The 19,152-nt window shown below is 40.7% G+C and overlaps 1 protein-coding gene across 1 annotated transcript in view; it reads right to left on the bottom strand.

Moving 5' to 3' along the window:
* Positions 1 to 19,152, bottom strand: part of LAMA2 (laminin subunit alpha 2) — a 337,406-nt gene that overhangs the window by 33,852 nt on the left and 284,402 nt on the right. The window contains exons 49-54 of the mRNA XM_029911052.1: positions 15,080 to 15,239; positions 7,341 to 7,465; positions 5,463 to 5,625; positions 3,238 to 3,382; positions 1,941 to 2,079; positions 166 to 177 (exon numbers count right to left, since the gene is read on the bottom strand). Of these exons, the coding sequence (XP_029766912.1) occupies positions 166 to 177; positions 1,941 to 2,079; positions 3,238 to 3,382; positions 5,463 to 5,625; positions 7,341 to 7,465; positions 15,080 to 15,239 (744 nt within the window). The remainder of the gene's footprint in view (positions 1 to 165; positions 178 to 1,940; positions 2,080 to 3,237; positions 3,383 to 5,462; positions 5,626 to 7,340; positions 7,466 to 15,079; positions 15,240 to 19,152) is intronic.

The following is a 19,152-nucleotide window of genomic DNA, read 5'->3' on the forward strand; positions in this document are numbered from 1 at the left end:
GCACTTAGGAGCAGCTTTGCCTGTTGCAGCAGGAGCAACTTGCTCAATTAACAGCCCCAGGGGAACAGCTGGTGTAAATGCTACCCACAGCTCCTGCACTGCCACCTGAACCAAGCTGCACTTACTCAACGCATGCAAGTCATGCAGATATTTAATTATTTTTACCTTGCTTTCATACTAGGATAAAAGAGAGGGAAAAAACAAGTTTATTTTTAATTACATTCATTGTAGAAAATGATATTCATTATCAAGATTCAGAACATTTCAGACTGAAATAGATCTAGATCTCCCAGTGAAAACAAATGCTGGTTGGTGAGATTCTTTTAATTTAAATAAATATACAACAAGCCTTAATAGGCTAGCACAATTAACGGTGTTATTCCCCTCCACACATTCTCCCGTAAAATGTCATATAGATCAGTAAATTGTTTTATTATATGTTGCTACAATTAGTCATCAGTAAAATAAAATCATAAAAGTAACTGGAAGGAGATGGTTCTGAGACTGATACAGCCTGGCATTTACAAAGTCACAGGTATCTCGATGTCCGCTGCTTGCAGCAGCTCAAATGATCTTTATCTTTGATAGTAATTTACTGTAACATGCATCTTGCACCAGGTCACAACTGATGAATCACAGCTGCAGGCACAATGGTTCCCACAGTTTCAAATAGCTAGGGTGTTCTTGGTTTCCTAAGCAACCACAAAGGATATGCCTAGGAGTAATTTCTTCACATAATTTGGCACACGCCAGTGTGACTTCACAATTACATAATCCAATGTGAGACTTCATGAGGGAAACAGCTTGGTTTTTTTATTACAAGGTAAACTGATATCAGAGGTACTGTAAATTAAACGTAATAAATTAACAAATATGCCTGTTCTCCCTTTGGTTGTGAAACTAAACTACAGCTATGCTTCCTGGTGCACAAGGTGACTTTATGACTGTCATTATGAAATGTAAATGAAGTTGACACAGATTAATAGGCTTGTTTTTGTTATAGTTCATCTGCTCATTGTAGCTCAGATTTTGTGTGTTGCAGAAATTGCTGAGCATTCATTGAACCCCAACAAGATTTTTCAGATTATTTAAAAGCCCCCTGTTAAATTCCAGCATCTCATATCCCATTTCTTAAATACTTAAGTATAGTGAAAAGAACATGCAATATATTTTATACATAATGAAATTTACTGTGGAGGAGTTTTGCCTGAGTAAGCAGTTCAGGATTGGACTCAGAAAAAATAAAATGAAATGAAATGAACCACATTTCATTGCATTTAAATATACTGCATGATATTTTAAATCTATTCAATATAAATTCTTGAGCACAAGGAATTTTATCTTAATGAAGAGTTCAAGAATGGAACTTCTGTCTTCAAATAGATTTTAAAATAAGTACAACATGCCATAAATTTTATGTAACACATATTGAAAGTATAGTAGGCAATGATCCTACAAAGACTTATGCAATCATTTAATGTTAAGTAAATGAGTAGTTTCTGACTTTAATGAGGTACTGATGTTTGTAAAGTTAAACATGTACTTAAGTCATTGCAGGACTTGGGCTTTATTCTGATCTATAGGTTTGGAGCTGCAAACTCCATGCTTATAGGAAGCAAAGAAATGTACGGAGAAAGAGAAGCTCAGTTACATCATTATGGTTCCATACACAGCATCAGGAGCCCTTACTGTAGTATAATCACAGCTCACAGTGTATTTCAAATGGAGCAGTGAACAATTCGAGCCATCTTAAGGTGTGAGCTGGCACTTACAGAGGAAATATCACTCAAGTGTATCAATGTCAGGTACCTTTGGTCCTGCATTGGGAATGGAATTCACCATTCTCCTGGCAAGTAAACTTGAGGAGAAATAGGTACATATAATAAACTTACATTATCTGCTCTTCCGATAGGCAAAGATATTGTATTAAGTCCAATTACCTCAGGTTTCTGAGAGTTGGCAATCCACCAAAATATATTTTCTCATCAGCTTTCAAGTTGAGACCAAAATGGCTTCCTGTAGAAGATGTTGCTATGATCTCTTCCTGATTAGTGTCTATGTCTACAATTGATACATTGGCTGGAAAAGATTAAGAAGTTGAAAATCAGACATGAACAATATATTACCCAGTGGAAAAAAACAGAATGAAAATAAATTTTTTTTTGGAGTGTAGGAAGTGGGGTAGTAACTTGCAGGTCAGATACTAGATTTCCAAATCATAAATTAGCTGGGTGGAGGAAAAAAACATTTTTCTCTGTTATCATAACAATCTGAAAAATGCCATAGTAATCTTGTATGCTTTATTTTTAAATATGTTCTATCCCCAGCCCTAACTGGTTTGTCTTCAGTGTCAGTAGTTTATTCAGTGAAGAGTTCAGGACAAGATCAAGAATGGGGAGATCATTTCACATCTACTTTGCTGGTTTGAATCCAATGCAGAACACAAGTAAGCAAAAGCTTTTACCATATGCTAGTTGCTGAGTGTCATAAGAGTCTCAGTTCAAGTCCTTTTGGACATAGACTTACCTCACAAAACAAACTCCATCTCACACACAATTGCCAGGATTCTCAACCAAGGTCAAACACAGACTGGATATGGAGGCTAAATTCCCCTCTCACCCTTGTAGTTCCTGCTTAGCTTTAGCTTTTGTACAGTAGAGGTTAAAGAATCTATGGCACTATTTGAAAACATGCTTAGTTTCCGCAGTCCGGGTTCCAATGTCATGACACTGTGCAAGATGTTACTGAATATATAATAGCTGCTGTGTTTATTTACATAATTATTGCACTACCAGTATTTAACTCATTACTTTTTAAAGCACTTTGGGATACCCAGAGTATGAAAAGCATTGTAAAGCCTAAAACCAATTTCTACTCTAACAGAAACCACATAGATTTGTTTTATGAACTTTAAACAACATCAGGGAACTGCATGAAGAAAACATTTTTCACTCAAATGCATTTTAGAATGTAATTTAGCCAGCTGTTAGGCAGAATTATGCCTGAAAATTAAGCTACCGGTTTCAAAAGAAAATCATAAAAGACCTGGTTGACACTGCAATCAGTCATTTCTAACCTAAACCACCTGCAACCTAAGCAAAATAAGTTGCTAAATCACTTTCTTATAGAACTTTCTAATCCAGCAATATTGTATGTCATCTTCCCTGTGATTAGATGGTTAGCTGTGCTGGACAGGGTAATTAGAGCACTTCTGATGTTATCACTGTAGGAACTCACCTTGTTTTTGGATTCTTGAGAGGGTGAACGATTTCCATTTCCCATCGTTATGGTTTTGGTTGCCAATAGCAGAAGTTGTACCTGAACCTAGATCGTAGCTGACTTTTATATGCCCATCACTGAGCTCTACGCTCATGAAATCTTTCTGTTAATGAGACAGATTAGACACATTGTTTAGACACACTGGAAGACTGGTTCGTGTTCTCTGTGATAAGCAATATTTAACATGAAACAATTGTTTGTTTTGTGAGTGACAATGTACAGGGTTTTTATTTAAGTTGTTAAACTCCTCAGATATTTATTGTCCCTAACTTCAAGTACACTGAAATGTACTGTCAAAGAGTTGTTTTCTTTACTTCCTACCTTCTTATGTAGGTCACTGGCTAAATTGGTGGGTTGTCCTGCAATTTCCTTCTAGTCAGTGATCTACCCTAAATGGAATTGGGTAGTTCAGTTTGCTATTATTCCTATCAACCACTGGTGCTGATATTTAAATACCCTGAAGTTGCAGCATTGGGTGGCTTACTGGAACTGTGGTACAATAAACTACAATATCCAGGGCAAACAAAGGCTGGTAAGATGCGGGGCCGGGGGGGGAATTACTAGCTCACGAGGGAGCTAGAGACCAGGCTAATGGGGAAGGTAGGACTAAATGGGGAATCATTAACCCAAGGGCATAAGACCATCAGAGAAGTTTTAATTTTAGTTCTTGTTTCTCTCATGGCTGCTCCTACCAAACCTAGTGTGAGACCACATTTTTAATAGAGAAATGCTTTCATGGACTACTTGTGTTCCCATTGTATGGCTCGCCCACCCACCCTCCTACTCACAACTGCAAAACATCCCTAGAACAACTACCACAGTTGCTTACATGAAAAAGTAATCTTATGAAAACAACGTATTTTTGGCTCTCTTTTAATGCAGTTCAGTGACTGGAAATAGGCCAGCACAACGTGATCAGCCAATGGCACATGCCCACCAGTAAGTGTTTTGCAAAGGTTCAAGATACACAGTTCTGAAAGCTCCTGTACTGAAGATCACAACCCATATTACAAGGATAAAGTGGGCTGGATTCTGTTCTCAGTTAGGATGTTGTAAATTTGGAGCAGCTGTACTGGAATTCACTGGAACTACTCCAGATTTAATTTACACTCTCAGGCTTGGTCTATACTTACCCCCCAAGTCGAAGTAAGGTACGCAAATTCAGCTACGTGAATAACGTAGCTGAATTCGACATACCTTACTTCGAACTTACCGCGGTTCAGATGCGGTCCACACGCGGCAGGCAGGCTCCCCGTCGACTCCGCGGTACTCCTCTCGTTGAGCTGGAGTACCGCAGTCGACGGCGAGCACTTCCTGGTTCGATTTATCGCGTCCAGACCAGACGCGATAAATCGAACCAGGAAGTTCGATTTCCAGCCGCCGAACTAGCGGCTAAGTATAGACCAGCCCTCAGTGTAAATGAGATCAGGATTTGACCAGCTGTCTTTAGGAATAACCTCGTCCTGCTGTCCACAGACCCTTGACAATACAGACAAATGAATAAGTTAAACAACCTTAATAAACAAATGTCTGAAATTATCCATTTCAGCTGTAGTGTAAGAACATTAACTAATTTTTTTAAAGAAATGCCAGCATCACATTCTGTTGGCTGCTCCATACATCGTTTCCCTATCCTGCTGCTCACATTGGGCACAAACTACTACTCTTAATTTGTATACAAAGCATTCTGTACTCAGTCCTTTCTTGTGCCTATTCATTTCCCATGCACTATATTTTAAGCCACAAAAAATTAACCATCACTGGAGGGGAGGGGAGAAATCAAATAATTCTGCTAATTTGAGCATTTCTAAATTTGAAGTAAAATCTTGGCCCCACTAAAGTAATTGACTTCCATGAGGCCAGGATTGCATCCTTGACATTTTCCTCACATGAACACACACCACCGCTGCCCCACCATACCTCACATTCAAACACAAGAAGCTAATGGGTTTTATGGCTTGTGAGTTGTGGAGTCTGAAATGATTTGTATATGATAATATTCAAGCATACTAGGCAGACTACACAACTCACAAGACATAAAACCCACTAGCTTCAGTACTGAAGTGATAATCAGCATTGTAACAGCACATTTGTTTTTTAATTTCCATTTCTCCTTTTGAGTAACAGGTATTCAGTAATTTTAAAGATAGCATGAAACATGATGAGAGGATTTTATTTTTTACCAAGTCATGTGTAGCAAGGTACATCAGCAGAGCACTGGAAGAGAAGGTCTTGAATTTGAACATGACCATAGAAACATTGGGGTTCCAGCGGACTGGGCGGCTCACCAAAGCATAACCATCTCCATCAAACTGAATAGTTCCCTCACTGTCTGGCACCTGTGGGCTATAAAGAAAGAAATTCTTCATATTCCAACCAGTTTTTCCGGCTGCTTTGGGGCAAAAGGGAACCACGGGAATCTGAGGGAAGCCAAATTTTATACAAACATGTTTTCTGACACCTGAACCTTTAAACTCAGTACACGTGATGTGGAAAGTAGTCTAGGAGAAAGATAGGGGACATGTCTGCTTTGTGTATTTCATGGTCCATATAATTTCATCTTGCATCTTTTATTGTGAAAAGATTCATGACAGCATTATGTAATCTCTCATATTATTATTAAGTGATTTTAGTAGGTGTCACATTGACAGCCCTGGAGACTGAAGTCCTCTATTTATTTGCAGATGACATGCAGCACAAGAACAGCAGTGTCAATCTCCCCACGCTGTTCTGTCACAGTGCCTTAACTCTGTTAATGTCAGAGACCACAGGTCTTGAGCCCTGGGCCATGGACTTTTCAGAGCTAGTAAGCTCCAACCTGCCACCCAGTGACTTGCTAAATGTTGTCAGACGAGGAGCTGAACTCCAGTCCTGTAATCTGATTGCTGGGCCTCCTGGTTAGTTCACAGCTTCTATATAAACCATAAACTGGCACAGGCAGCTGTCTGTGAAACTGGGTTCCCTCTGCTTCAGATTGCTTCCCCTGAGATACCGACTTCTACTGCCCGCTGCTGATCTCCTGGTAACCTGACCCTGCCTACCTCCTGACATCTGATTCTTGGTTTGGCCTGTCTTGGACTCTGATCTCCTGGTATTGGACTCGGCCTGACCCCCCCCCCCACCACCTGCTCCGAACACTAGGTTAGACCGCCCCCACCACGGTCGTGACAGTTAAGAAGAGACCATGTATCAGGGAGAAGATAGTTCAATTTCCCTTGCCATTCAAACAATGGCTTCTCTTCTGAGACTTCCAACAAGAGACACAATTAATGGCAACTTACTATGGTGGTGATTTTTGTGATGTGGATTCTTGCCCACTCTTGTCAGACAGACAACCAGTGGCTTTTGGCCACTACTAAGTTCATCTAGATTTGAACCAGTGATCTAGAGACAAAGAACTGGCATGCATAGGTCCTCATGCAATGTTTCATTATGCATGCTGTTCCCCCATTTTTACATGTAAAAAAGGACCTTGGATTTAGCTTTCTAACTCCCACATAGACATGTTTAATGGCAAGTTGTTCTCAAGTATATTTTCCAGGAGATCAATTTTATGTGATTAATTCGAAGTTTGTATTGTAACTTTGCACTTGCCTACACATTCCTAAGCCCCAACATTCTTTTTCATTCCTTCTCTTGATTTCCAATCAAGCAGTCCAGGATTATCACCAATGTGTTTGAGAAATGAGATTTACTCCATATTGGCCTGATCCAAAGCCCAATAAGGTCAACAGGAGATTTTCCACAACTTCAATATGTTTTGGAGCAAGATTTTACTATGCATGGCACTCTCTACCCATTAGACTTAACTCTACTGAAGGTATCGCTAACCTCCTTCATGAAATGGGGGACACACACTCCCTCCTGGCATTATTATAATCTATTTTTTAATATTCCTTTTAATTCATTGATTTATGTGCAGTAAGCCATATTGTACTTGCTTACTTACAGGGGTGTGGCTGGTGTAGATATTCCTATTTACTCCACAACAGAATGGTGCATGTTCACAGACAGGTTCATAAAGGGTGAGGAACATAAAAAGAAGCCAGTCCATTACCAACCTAATAGCACATCCTTTGCAGTCACCCTTTGTATCCCTGAAATTCCACAGTCCTATGGGCTTGCTGTCCAAGTAAGTTTCACCCATGCAGCCAGTGAAGGTAGTGACTCTTACAGCATCTGATTTCTGCAAACAGGAAAGTACGGAACTTGTTAGAATGCAGCTTGAAGCGATCTGCTATCTTCAAAGCATAATTGTGTAATGGATACAGCAAATACCGAAAGAAACTGGGGATTTTTAATGAAATATCATTCTCATTCCACAAATTCTTTTTTTAAATAAGTGGCAGGGCATAGATGAGCTAGTGTGGGAGGGCAGTAGGCCTGGAGAGGCAAGATATGTAAGATTAAGGGAAAGGTCTGGCACAGTCATTCTTGGTTCTCTTCCTGATCCCACTGCCCCAGCTGCCTCCCCAGGTATTCATGATAATTACTACCCTGCCACCTATGGAAGACTCTCTTCAGAGTTTATCAGTGTTTTTCCTTTACAGAGCATGGTAGGGACTGTGTAATCTCCTCCACATATGGTAAATGTGTTGTTTCCACATTATATTCTGTCCTTGAAAGCCTGGAAAGTAAAGACTGGAAACAAACCAAGTTAGCATAATGAGCATCACTAACCCACTTGGCTAAACCTGGACAAAAATAATTTAATTTTGGAATTTTAAAAAATTACTCATGACAAAGCAAAATTAAACCCTGAAATATCAAAAGCCTGCTAGGCTAACACAAACTGCTTGGGGTCCTGCTCATTTTATCTAACTGAAATTAACATGAGACTATGTTCAGCTAATATATGACAGAGCATAGAAATCTCATCTCAGTTCATTCTTCTAAAATATCTACCAGTAATTTCATTTGAAGTTTTGCTTCAGTATGAGCTGATTTACAATCTATGCATTTAGAATTTGAGACATACAAGCAACTGCTGCTTACCATGAAGCAGTTATCAATACTAAGACTATTACTCTGCAAGAACATGGAGAAGAACATCTTGAAAACTTTCAAGGAAGAGTCTGATTTGAAAGTGTAAATGTGCTGGTGATATTTCCCGGGGTAATCATAAATGTTTTAATGAGCAACAAGTATGAATTTACTGCTACTTATGAGAACTTCATGATGTCTAAGTAAGACAAATGATAGATGGTTTTTAAAACTGAAAAGGAACATTTTATAAACATTGCAGGGCAGGAAAGTGATATGAAAGAAGCCGAGACACACACACAAAAAGGGATTTCGCATTATATCCTAGGCCAAATCTGTGACTCTGTCTGATCACCCCGACTGAGACCCAGTGAAATGAAATATTAGATTTGTGAGCAAGAAAGAGCCTTTTAAAGTATCACTGATCTTGATGAATGTCCAAATAGTTTCAGCTTTTTATACCAGCTGCTATATGAAAAGCTATACGTTTTTGCAGGACTTCATTTTGTCTAATTAACAACAAAACTTACTTACAGAGGAGGATGCAAAGTTGTTATCACCATGGTCTTACCAACAGAAATTATCCAATAAAAGATATTACCTCACCCACCTTGTCTCTCTTATAGAGGAAAATCAAGGTTACAGTATTCTCCTTTATTCTCCTTTATTCACAGACTTTGCTAGAATATAGTACAGTCACTGAAAATGTTGACTTTTCTGACTTTTAAATATAACCTCAAATACCAACAGTCATGCCAGACTGCTGCTCTTGACCCTGGTTGCCAGGTGAAGGATTGATTTCAAGATAGCCCCACTACCAAGGGAAGAAACTAGATCTATTCAAAAACCTTTGCCAAAATCTCATCCTGGGTAGGACTCTGTATCAGTCAGACAGACTTTGGGGTTTCCACTTCTATGCCTCATGCTAATGAGTGACTGGGACTTTAGAGTCCCCAGTTCAGATAGCACATGCTTTAAGTTAAGTGCTAAATTGCTTCCACTGCACATCTGCCTTATCCCAACCTTTCTAACTTGGAAAAAAACAAAACAAACAATAGCACTTATTTTTCAGTTCTATTTACAGATTTGAACCCTGCTGAGGGTCAGAACTTTTTAATCTCTCTTGGCTCATCATCTTCAAGATCCCCTTAACCTCTTTTCCCCCAGGGATCCTACTTTAGATTTTTAATCTTTTCCTTAATTTTTATATGGTACATAGTTTATAATGCATCATTTGCAAGTTATTCTTGTTAACTGTTTTGTGGAGCAAACACATTAAGTACATTAGGGAAGGAAAGAGTATATATATGACAAGTTAAACTAGTTATGATATCAATAAAGTTTGATATGTTATAGCAATTATTAAATATTTGTGCAGTTGGAATACTGGGTAACAGATATCCTAGTTAAGTGACAGTAGCATACTCTCAAGATACTACTCAGTATACTGCGATCAATAGTTTCCATTAAAAAGTCATGATTGATCAAATAGATATCAGTCTCTTAGATTTATACCTTTTAAATAATCTTTTCTATAAAGAAACACAGCTGACGTTTTACAGCATTGCTGCAGAATTTAATACCAAGTACAAACATTATTTAATTAAATGAACTCCTCTTGCATTGGCAGCCTTTGGCCAGTACTAGGGATTTTGGCTTCTACAAGCTGTATCGGATAGCACAGCTGCAGTGAAGACTGTGGCAGCTTTTCCACAACAGCCTTCTGATTCTCCAGACTTTAAAACCTAGGCATCAACTTTTGTTTCAAGCTGGAACGTAAATCAAAGGCTCAATCTGGGAGTATATTTTCCCCTCCAGATTTATGCTCAAAAATATATGTGCAGACATTTTAAAATGGTAGAGCTGTACAAATAAAAACAAACTGGTGTGAATGCTTGACTCACTTGTGCTTTGATAACTCAAAAACAAAATCTGAAATGAACTAAAACCATATCCTGAACTTTAGTTTTTAGTTTTGAGCCGCAGCTTTTAGTGCTGTGGTGCACCACTCTTGGCCGACAGGCCAAATATGCTGGCTGAGGGGCTTCTTGAAGTCTGTTGATGGCTTTTCAGTTCTGGCAGAATGTAAACATTGGATTTGTTTTAAATTAAACTTCTAGGTCCAATTCAGGAAAGCACCACTCATTTAAGCATGCTGAAATCCCCATCTAAGTCCCTAGGACTTAAGTTCATGCATAGGGAAAGACTTAAGCATGAACATGATTAAATGCTTATCTGAACCAGGGTCCTAGCCCTTGTGACCTGACCCAGATGTGCTGCTGTCTAATTGCGTTTGTAGCCAGACTGACACAATGGGTCAAATTCACTACTGGTAGAGGCAGAAGCAATTCTACAAACTTTAATTTAGTTGTGTCTAATTGGGGTTTTGACATTATGCCTATGTCTCTGAAAATTGAGTACTGTCTCCATGCATCTCAATGGAGTGTATACTCTGAAGCCTAATGACGAGCATTGGCATCACAACATTATTAAATATGTTATTGCTGAGCATTATAGCAGAAATATCCAGCTATGATGTTTATCCATCATGGCTAAACACCATAGAAATTAGATACTAGAGAAAAAGCCATATTAGGTGTGTGATGTACCACCTGTAGTCTCTGGACACACTCTCTCTCCCTGAAGGAGCAGAGTATAGGGAAGAGAGGTAGTGAGTTGCTGTGCTAAATAGCCAGATAGATTTGGCAGGGGTTCAGCAGCTGGTAGTTGTGGAAGGTTCAATACTCTCTGCAAGTTTGAAGCCCCCTCCGGACTCTTAGTAGCTGGCAGATTATTATTGTTGGGTGTTTGCTGCAGGGATTCTTGTTTGTGGCTCACAGGGGAAGCTTAAATCTTTCTTTTCAGCTGCTGGGAAAGCAAGGAGACGGAAAGCAAGCTAGAGCCGCCATTTGCAGCTGCTAGGGAAGCCTGGGGAGAGAGGGTAGCAAAGGCTGTTGTCTGTCACTATACTTTTTTTCAGACATCTTCAGTGGAATTGCCTTTCCTATTTTCTGATATGAAAACAAATGATACAGAACTTACGGTGACAGTTATTTTTCCACTTAATGATTCAAGAAGAAGCTTCAAGATTTATTTGATCAACAGCTCAGAAAACTTTCAAAGAAGAATAAAGTTTGCAGGTTGTTTGCAGAGCCATTTTCAGGTAAAGCGGAAGGAGTTTAAATCAAAGTTCAGCCAATAAGGATTGACTTACAATTCTCCAATCCAAATCTCTTAAAAGAATTTTTCTGAATTTCTACAAATGCTTGTCAAATGTCTGATATTCAGAGTTATGTTAGACAGCTGCTATTTATGCAAGCCTACAACATGCACTTACAGCACTCTATACATAAAAAATAATAGCAATTAGCTGCATATTTTAAAATTAGGACTTCAGAAAACTGAACTTCCATCCCACGAGCAATTCTGATATTTCAACATTTGCTTTCATCCCAAAAAGTTGAAATATTAAAAATGTTAGTGAAACAAAGTTCTGAAAATTTTTAGTTTGGAAATGTCTAAATAAAAAAGTATCTCAACATTTTTGACTGAAATGAAATATTTTGCTTTTAGACATAGCCTTTTTCGCCATTTCAAAATGTAAAAATATATTTGAAACTAAACATTATTTTCAAGTTTTTCTGGAAATTGGAAAATTTCATTGAATGACTTTTTCCTGCGAAACATAATTTCACTAAAAATGTATACTTTTTAAATTAATTAATACTTCTTTTAATACTTATTTTGTTGGGAAATTTTTATTGTAGAAAAATTTCAACCATCTCTAGTCAGAATAAATCTCACTTGCATTTATATCCAAGTTAAGTGCAGCCCTTGGATTCCTGGTAACTTACCAATGCAGCCCAGGTGCTGCAAATATTGTGCACCACCTTCTGTTGTAGGCAAAAAAATAACTTCTTACAGCTCTCATGATATTAATATCTCTCTTCCTGATCCCTATCCTGAATCCCTTGGAGCTGGAGGCACTAAGGATACAGAGGAGCACCCACAGGATAAGACTAGGAGGAGGAGCCAACAGGAAGGAGAATGGAAGATGTCTCAGACACTTTGAGAAAATGTCAGCAGCTGGAAGAAGAGGGGTTCTAGAAAAGATTAGGTGGAACATACCAGTGTCCAAATGAGAGAAACATAAAGCAAAAAGCAGATTAGCATACAGCAGGGTTGGCAACCTTTCAGAAGTGATGTGCCGAGTCTTCATTTATTCACTTTAATTTAAGGTTTTGTGTGCCGGTAATACATTTAAACATTTTTTAGAAGGTCTCTCTCTATAAGTCTATATATAATATAACTAAACTACTGTTGTACGTAAAGTAAACAAGGTTTTCAAAATGTTTAAGAAGCTTCATTTAAAATTAAATTAAAATGCTGCTATTAAGCCACCGGCCTGCTCAGCCCACTGCCAGCCTGGGGTTTTGTTCACCTAGGCCAGCAGCGGGCTGAGCAGGGCCTGCGGCCGGAACCCCGGCTGGCAAGGGGCCGGCAGCCAGAACCCCAGGTTGGCAGCAGGCTGAGCGGGACCGGCGGCTGGGATCCCAGCTAGCAAGGGGCCGGCAGCCAGAACCCCGGGCCGGCTGCCAGAACCCCAGACTGGCAGTGGGCTGAGCGGGGCCGGGGGCCGGGATCCCAGACCGGCGGCGGGCTGAGTGGCTCAGCCTGCTGCCAGTCTGGGTTCTGTCCGCTGGCTCCTGCCAGCCAGGGTCCCGGCTGTCGGCCCCGCTCAGCCCACTGCCGGTCTGGGGTTCTGGCTGCCGGCCCTTTGCCAGCTGGGGTCCCAGCCGCTGACCCCGCTCAGCCTGCTGCCAACCTGGTGCTCAGGGTGGGGGGTGCAAGAGCCAGGGCACGGGGTGTGGGGGGGCTGGGTATGTCTGGGGAGTGCAGGAATCAGGGCAGGGGGTGTGGGCAGTGCAGGAGTCACGGCAGGGGTGTGGGGGGGGCTGGGTATGTGTGGAGGGTGCAGGAGTCAGGGCATGGGGTGTGGGGGGGCTGGGTATGTGTGGAGGGTGCAGGAGTCAGGAATGGGGTCATGGGGGGATGCAGGGAGCTGGGGTGCAAGGGGGATACAGGGGTCAGGGCAGAGGGCTGGGGGTGGGTGGGCTGGGATCAGGGGGGTGCTCCCAGCCCTCTGCCCCCTGAGCAGCTGATGGCAGGGGGCTGGAGGGATACGCCCCACTCCTACCCCCCTTCCTCCTGCCTCTTCTTCGCCTCCTTACCGGTCTGAGCAGCGAGGCCGCTGGGGCTGGTCTTCTCCCCTCCCTCGCAAGGGCCATCGACGGCAGGGAGGGAGAGGAGGCGGAGCTCGACGCAGCACACTGGGGGAAGAGGCGGGAGAGGGGGAAGCTTGGCTGCCGGCGGAGCCTGCCGTACAGCAGCAGCCGGCAGGACCAAGCTTGCTTCTGCGCTGTGCCCCCGCCAGAGAGAGCAGTAGGCGGGGGGCGGAGAAGAGTGGGTTGGGTTGGGCAGGATTTTTAATGGCACGCTGCTGCCTGCCGGGGTCCGGCTCAGCCCACTGATGGGGTTCAGCAGTGGGCTGAGCGGGACCCCAGCAGGCAGCAGCGTGCCATTAAAAATAGGCTCGCGTGCTGTCTTTGGCACGCGTGCCATAGGTTGCTGACCCCGGCATACAGAAAGGAAAAGGAGAGACTCGGTGGAAAGGACATAGATTCATAGAATGAATACACCCTGTTATGGGGCTAGTATTGTTTTAGGAGCTTAGCTTGTGTGTGTGTTTGTACAGCACCTAGCACAACAGTGCCTAACTTGATTGCAGTGTTTAGGTGATGGGGTGTACCAACCCCACACAGGGCCTGAAAGGGTTGAGAGCCTGTAGGCACAATCATCCTCGCCCCACTACACCTGCAGTAGGTATCAAGCCAGGAGGAAGGAATTAAAAGGGCTGAACATGGCTCAGTTAAGGACTGACCTGGAAGGAGAGCAGATCTCTGGCTCTCACTCAGTAGAGAAGCCTGGCTAGAGTCAGACAGCTGAGCTGGGCTGCTGACAGATAGAAGGTAAATAGGTCTGCAGCAGGGAACCCAAGGAAGTTGAAAAAGAAAGCAGCAGGACATGAGTCCACTCTGGATTCTGTACACTGGTGGAAGTGTGGGCAGGGAGTGGAAAGACTCCTACAGATTCAGGGATTGCCCTGTGAGGGAGTGGAGAAAACTCTTCTGCAGCAGAACCAGCTGGGTAACAGAAAGTTCTAAAAAGCTCTGTAGAGAGGAGGCTTACCAAGAACAGAGCTGATACATGAGAGCCCAGGAAAAGGCTAAGGCAAAGGAGCAAGACAGGGAAATGTAGGAAGTGGTCTAGGGAGGTCTGTGCAGTCCCTTGACCAGAACCCAGTAGAAAAGGATTGCCTAGATTCCGCTACCAGCCCACGGAGAAAGGTGCAGTTGAAATTCCCTAAGAATGGGTAAGGACTATTGAAACCCCCTGACACCAGGGGTAAGGACTAGTGAGTCTGGAGTCTGACTGAAGGTCCAATGTGAAGTTGACCAACTATTATTTGTGCGACTAATGGTCTACCCTGGATGGGGTGGGATTCTATGTGACCCGGATGGAGGGCCAAGTCGCAAGAAGCAGCAGACTATCACTGGGACAAAATGGCTTTTGGCAGGGGACACAAAAGGAGAAAAGTCTGCCATGCCATAGTCAGTCACTAGGGAACCCATGCTGGTCAGCGAGTCTCATGCTTTCACTACAATAAATATACATTCATTAATTATAATAGCAGGCACTGCCCATGTAAATAACCAAACCAAAGGATTAATGCACCAACAGTGAGGAAGTACATTACCTTAATTTTATCAGTTAGACCACCAACGAACAACACGGCATTTGCATCTACATCCAGAATAGTATAACCAGGTGGAGAGACTGCGCTGAAGGTACTTGGCATGATGGTTGCTTTGGGACCATCCAGAGCTTGTACTGAAATTGTGCCATTTCTTCCAGTCCTTGGAATTGGACCAAAGCAAATAAATAAGTAAATACATCTGCTGTTAAACCACAACAAATAAAGCCTCATATTTTCCAGACATCTTTGACAAGTGACAAGCACTACTGGTCCGTTTGTAACCTGGTACTATTCAGTTTTTAATACAAATCAATAGAGGTTTCTTAGCTCTCATATACCTGTGCAAGCGCCAAATCTGATCACATAACAGATGTTTATTCTCACCTCAGTATCCTCACTGCATATAATTCACTATATGCATGCATTACATGGTGAATTCACCCACCAAAATAGTAAATATCATAAGTGAAGATTCTCTATGACCAAAATAGTACAGTGTAATTGTATCTTGACAACAAATGAAGTAGGCTATGATTCAAATTCATTTCTGAACTTCATATGGAGTATTTGATTAATTTTATTCCTCTGAAGTGGATGATCATATAACAAAGCCCTTTAATTTACTTCATTGTAATGCAGGAGACCTGCATCCTCCACAAAGGAGCTCCCTGGTTGATTATTATACTCAGACACAAGCCCATTATGTTTAAAATGGCTGCCTTGTTGTGTTTAAAATTGCCTTTTTATATTTTATAATATGATTTGCCGCTTTGTGAACAGTTTCTTCAGTCTTTCCTGTTTCAGTATTCAGAGTAGGAAATAAATGCAGTATCTCAGATATTGGCGTGGTAACTGTTGGCCAATACTTACAGCTTAATGGAAACCACTTTATGAACCTTTGCACAATAAGGTATGAACTCCCCCACAGACTATTAGCCTTATGGAAAGGTTATTTCAAAGGAAAGGTTAGTTTCCTATTAATTTGCAACAATGTCTCAATATTGTACCTAAAATATGACCTTTTGGATTTTACCTTTGACCTTGAACTGTCACATGTGAACTCCTCCTACATTATTAAGAGTTTTTTTCCATGCCAAAATCGTTGGAAAGGTAAATCCCCTAGTTTTACAATTAGATCTTGGATTTCACATATGATCAATGTCGTGATAATGTGGGCATTCTTAATATGGGCATATGATCATGCAATCCTAATACAGACTGAAATATGAATTCATGGTGTTATATGGAACATATTTAATTTATGTTATCTGTGATTAATAGGGAAACATACTGAGTTTAATACAACTTGTCTTTTTCTTCAATAACAGTCCACACATAATTTCACACACTGCTGCTTACTTCCTATATCTGTCAAGAATTACTACCTAGCTAATTGAATAATGTTTAGCTATTCATCTTCTGTATCTTTGTGGGCTACCCCATTGTATTCTAAAAAATAATTCCCTAACAGTTTGCAAGCAAAGCTAAATGACCTTTTCTCAGAAACTAGAACTGATATTTGCATTTCTGATACAAGAGAGTTTCTGGATAGACAGAGGTAATAAGATGACATTTCACGTAAAGCCTTCCCAGGTAGCATTTCTAGCTTGAAAAATAGCCACTGGCCCCACCCCTTTATTATGTCTCAGCTAGCAAATCAAAACTTTACGTTAGTTTTACAAAGTATCATAAAATTGTCTGCATTTAAACATATAAAATCAATTTTTTTCTCATTAAAAGAAAATATGTCTGTGAGTGCTGAAGTAAGCAGTAAGCCTAAGAGTTACCACTTAGAAGGAACTTGTGATTAGCACTATCCAATATTTTACTTCAGGACCACATCCAAAGTAAAGCAATGAAGCCTGTACATAACTTTAAGTACGCAAGTAGTCCCATTAAAGTCAGTGGGACTACTCTTGTGTTTAAAATTACACATAAGTTTAGGCACTCTACTGAATCAAGGTGTTGGAGAGGGGTGAGGAGAGAGAGCAAGACTCCTGTAAATATATAAATCTCATTTCCATTGAAACTCTGAATTTTATTATCTCAAAAATGTATAGACCTTTGGCTTATATACCTAAAAGGGTAGAAATAGTCAGTACAGGAATTGGTGAAACAATAGTGTGAGTATAGGAGACACTTTTATTAAGCCACTCATATTTGGAGGTTACTGAAAGATAATGTTTGGTGCTTTCAAACTGTAGTGTACTAAAATCAATATTCAGTAAAACCAGAGTAAAAGACCAAATTCAATAAATCTGAAATCACTGGGCAGAATATGGTACACATTTTTAAGAGCTCTCACATGTCCTAAACAGCATAGGGGATCTTTGATCTTCAACTAGAATAAAGTGCTAACAACAGATCCTCCTCCTTAAATAACTCTCTCTCTCATTTGAGAAGGGCTAGTGAGCTTGAAAGGAAGAACAGTTGTCGAGGATAAGAGACATTAATAGGATTTGAATGATAATTTGTAAGTGACAGCTGGGTTCCTATGAGATACTTGACAGACTGGAGAACATGTACCAGCACCATGGTAACTGACAATCTGAAAAATGCACACTGCACTATTCATAAACACTTACTACTTAAGAGATGCATGGAGCAAATGGGCTTCACCTTCCACTAGCCATCACCATCTGAATAACTTTTGTAGCACCACATATACATACTTGCTCTTTAACCCACTTGAGAGGGGAGTTACTAAGAGCAAAGTGGGCTGGCAGTAAAGTGTATGTGCCTAAAATAAACATCTCTTTCTACAGCTGTTCTTCCCCAAAGGAAGAATATTCCAAACAGAAAGTTAAGGTTCCCCTTAATGGAAAATAGATGGTTTCAACCTTCTCAGCAAGATTTCTAAGTAATAATAATGAGGTGGTATCTTTGAGTAAACCAAGAATTAGACTAGGCCTGATTCAAAACCCAGTGAGGTCAATGGGAATCTTTTCATTGACTCTGTTGGGCTTTGGATCAAGTCTTTATTGTATTTGACTGTGTCACAGAATTGACTGCTTTGTGTATTGATAACTTGTTTAACATGATTCTCATACAGTAAAACTTTATGTAAATTTTGCCTTCTTTTCAGTGTTTTCATTGATCAGGATTTTTATCCCAATTAGTTTTTACCTTTACAAGTAAATAACATACTCACAATATACATAACAGTCCCTGCACTAGGAAATACCAATGGAATAACATAAGTTGTAATTTAATTACTTGCAACAATATTAAGTTTTCAGGGTGAAACACACACACACACATATATATATACATACTGTATGCATATTTATATATAGACATACTTTAAACATATAAACATAGAAAAGTACTGCTAGACTGTAATTAAAAATATACTCTACAAAACATATGCAATCGTTACTGTACCCATCCGACAGACCGGGAAACTGTGACTCAGAGGTTAAGCGAATTGTCCAAGCTAGAATCTGCCTCAGTCCCCTGCTCTAACCATTAGACCATGCTGCCTCAAAATGAGAGAAAGAATATCCCCTCCCACATCTGGATTTTATTCCCCACTCTGCTGAGTGAACTTGAACAGTTCAGTCATCTTTGCATGTCAGTTCCTGCTCCTTTTTAAAATGTGTTGGGATCCCTGGATAAGAGGTGCTATATAATTCTAAAATTGCAACATTATCATTGTGTGTGTATGCATCTGTGCATATACACACACACCTACAGAGCTGCTTTCATCCCATCCCCCAGTGCATATGCTGGTCTGCCCCCTCAACTGAGCCAGTCTCTTCCAGTTGCTCTTTTGTTCAGGTAAGTGACGCCCACCTACCCCCACTTTTTGACCCTTCCTAGAGACCCAAGGCAGTGTGTGTGTGTGCACTATCTTCTTCCTCTCTGCTCCCCAGAAAAAGTCTCAAAGCTTCAGAGGTTGCAGGGAGCCCATTAGAGGAGCAAGTATCCCCACCACTGGATATAATTGTTAGTGGTGTCAAGTAAATTCAAAAGTATGCAGCTGAATCTGGCCAAAATTTAAAGACAGAAGGTGAGAAAGTGAAATTGGTGCAATTGGTCTGAGACGTTTATCAAGGGATGCAAAAATGCTA

This window comes from Terrapene carolina, unplaced genomic scaffold, assembly GCF_002925995.2.
Source record: "Terrapene carolina triunguis isolate 2854851 unplaced genomic scaffold, T_m_triunguis-2.0 Scaffold85, whole genome shotgun sequence".
In the NCBI taxonomy this organism is placed as follows: Eukaryota; Metazoa; Chordata; order Testudines; family Emydidae; genus Terrapene; species Terrapene triunguis.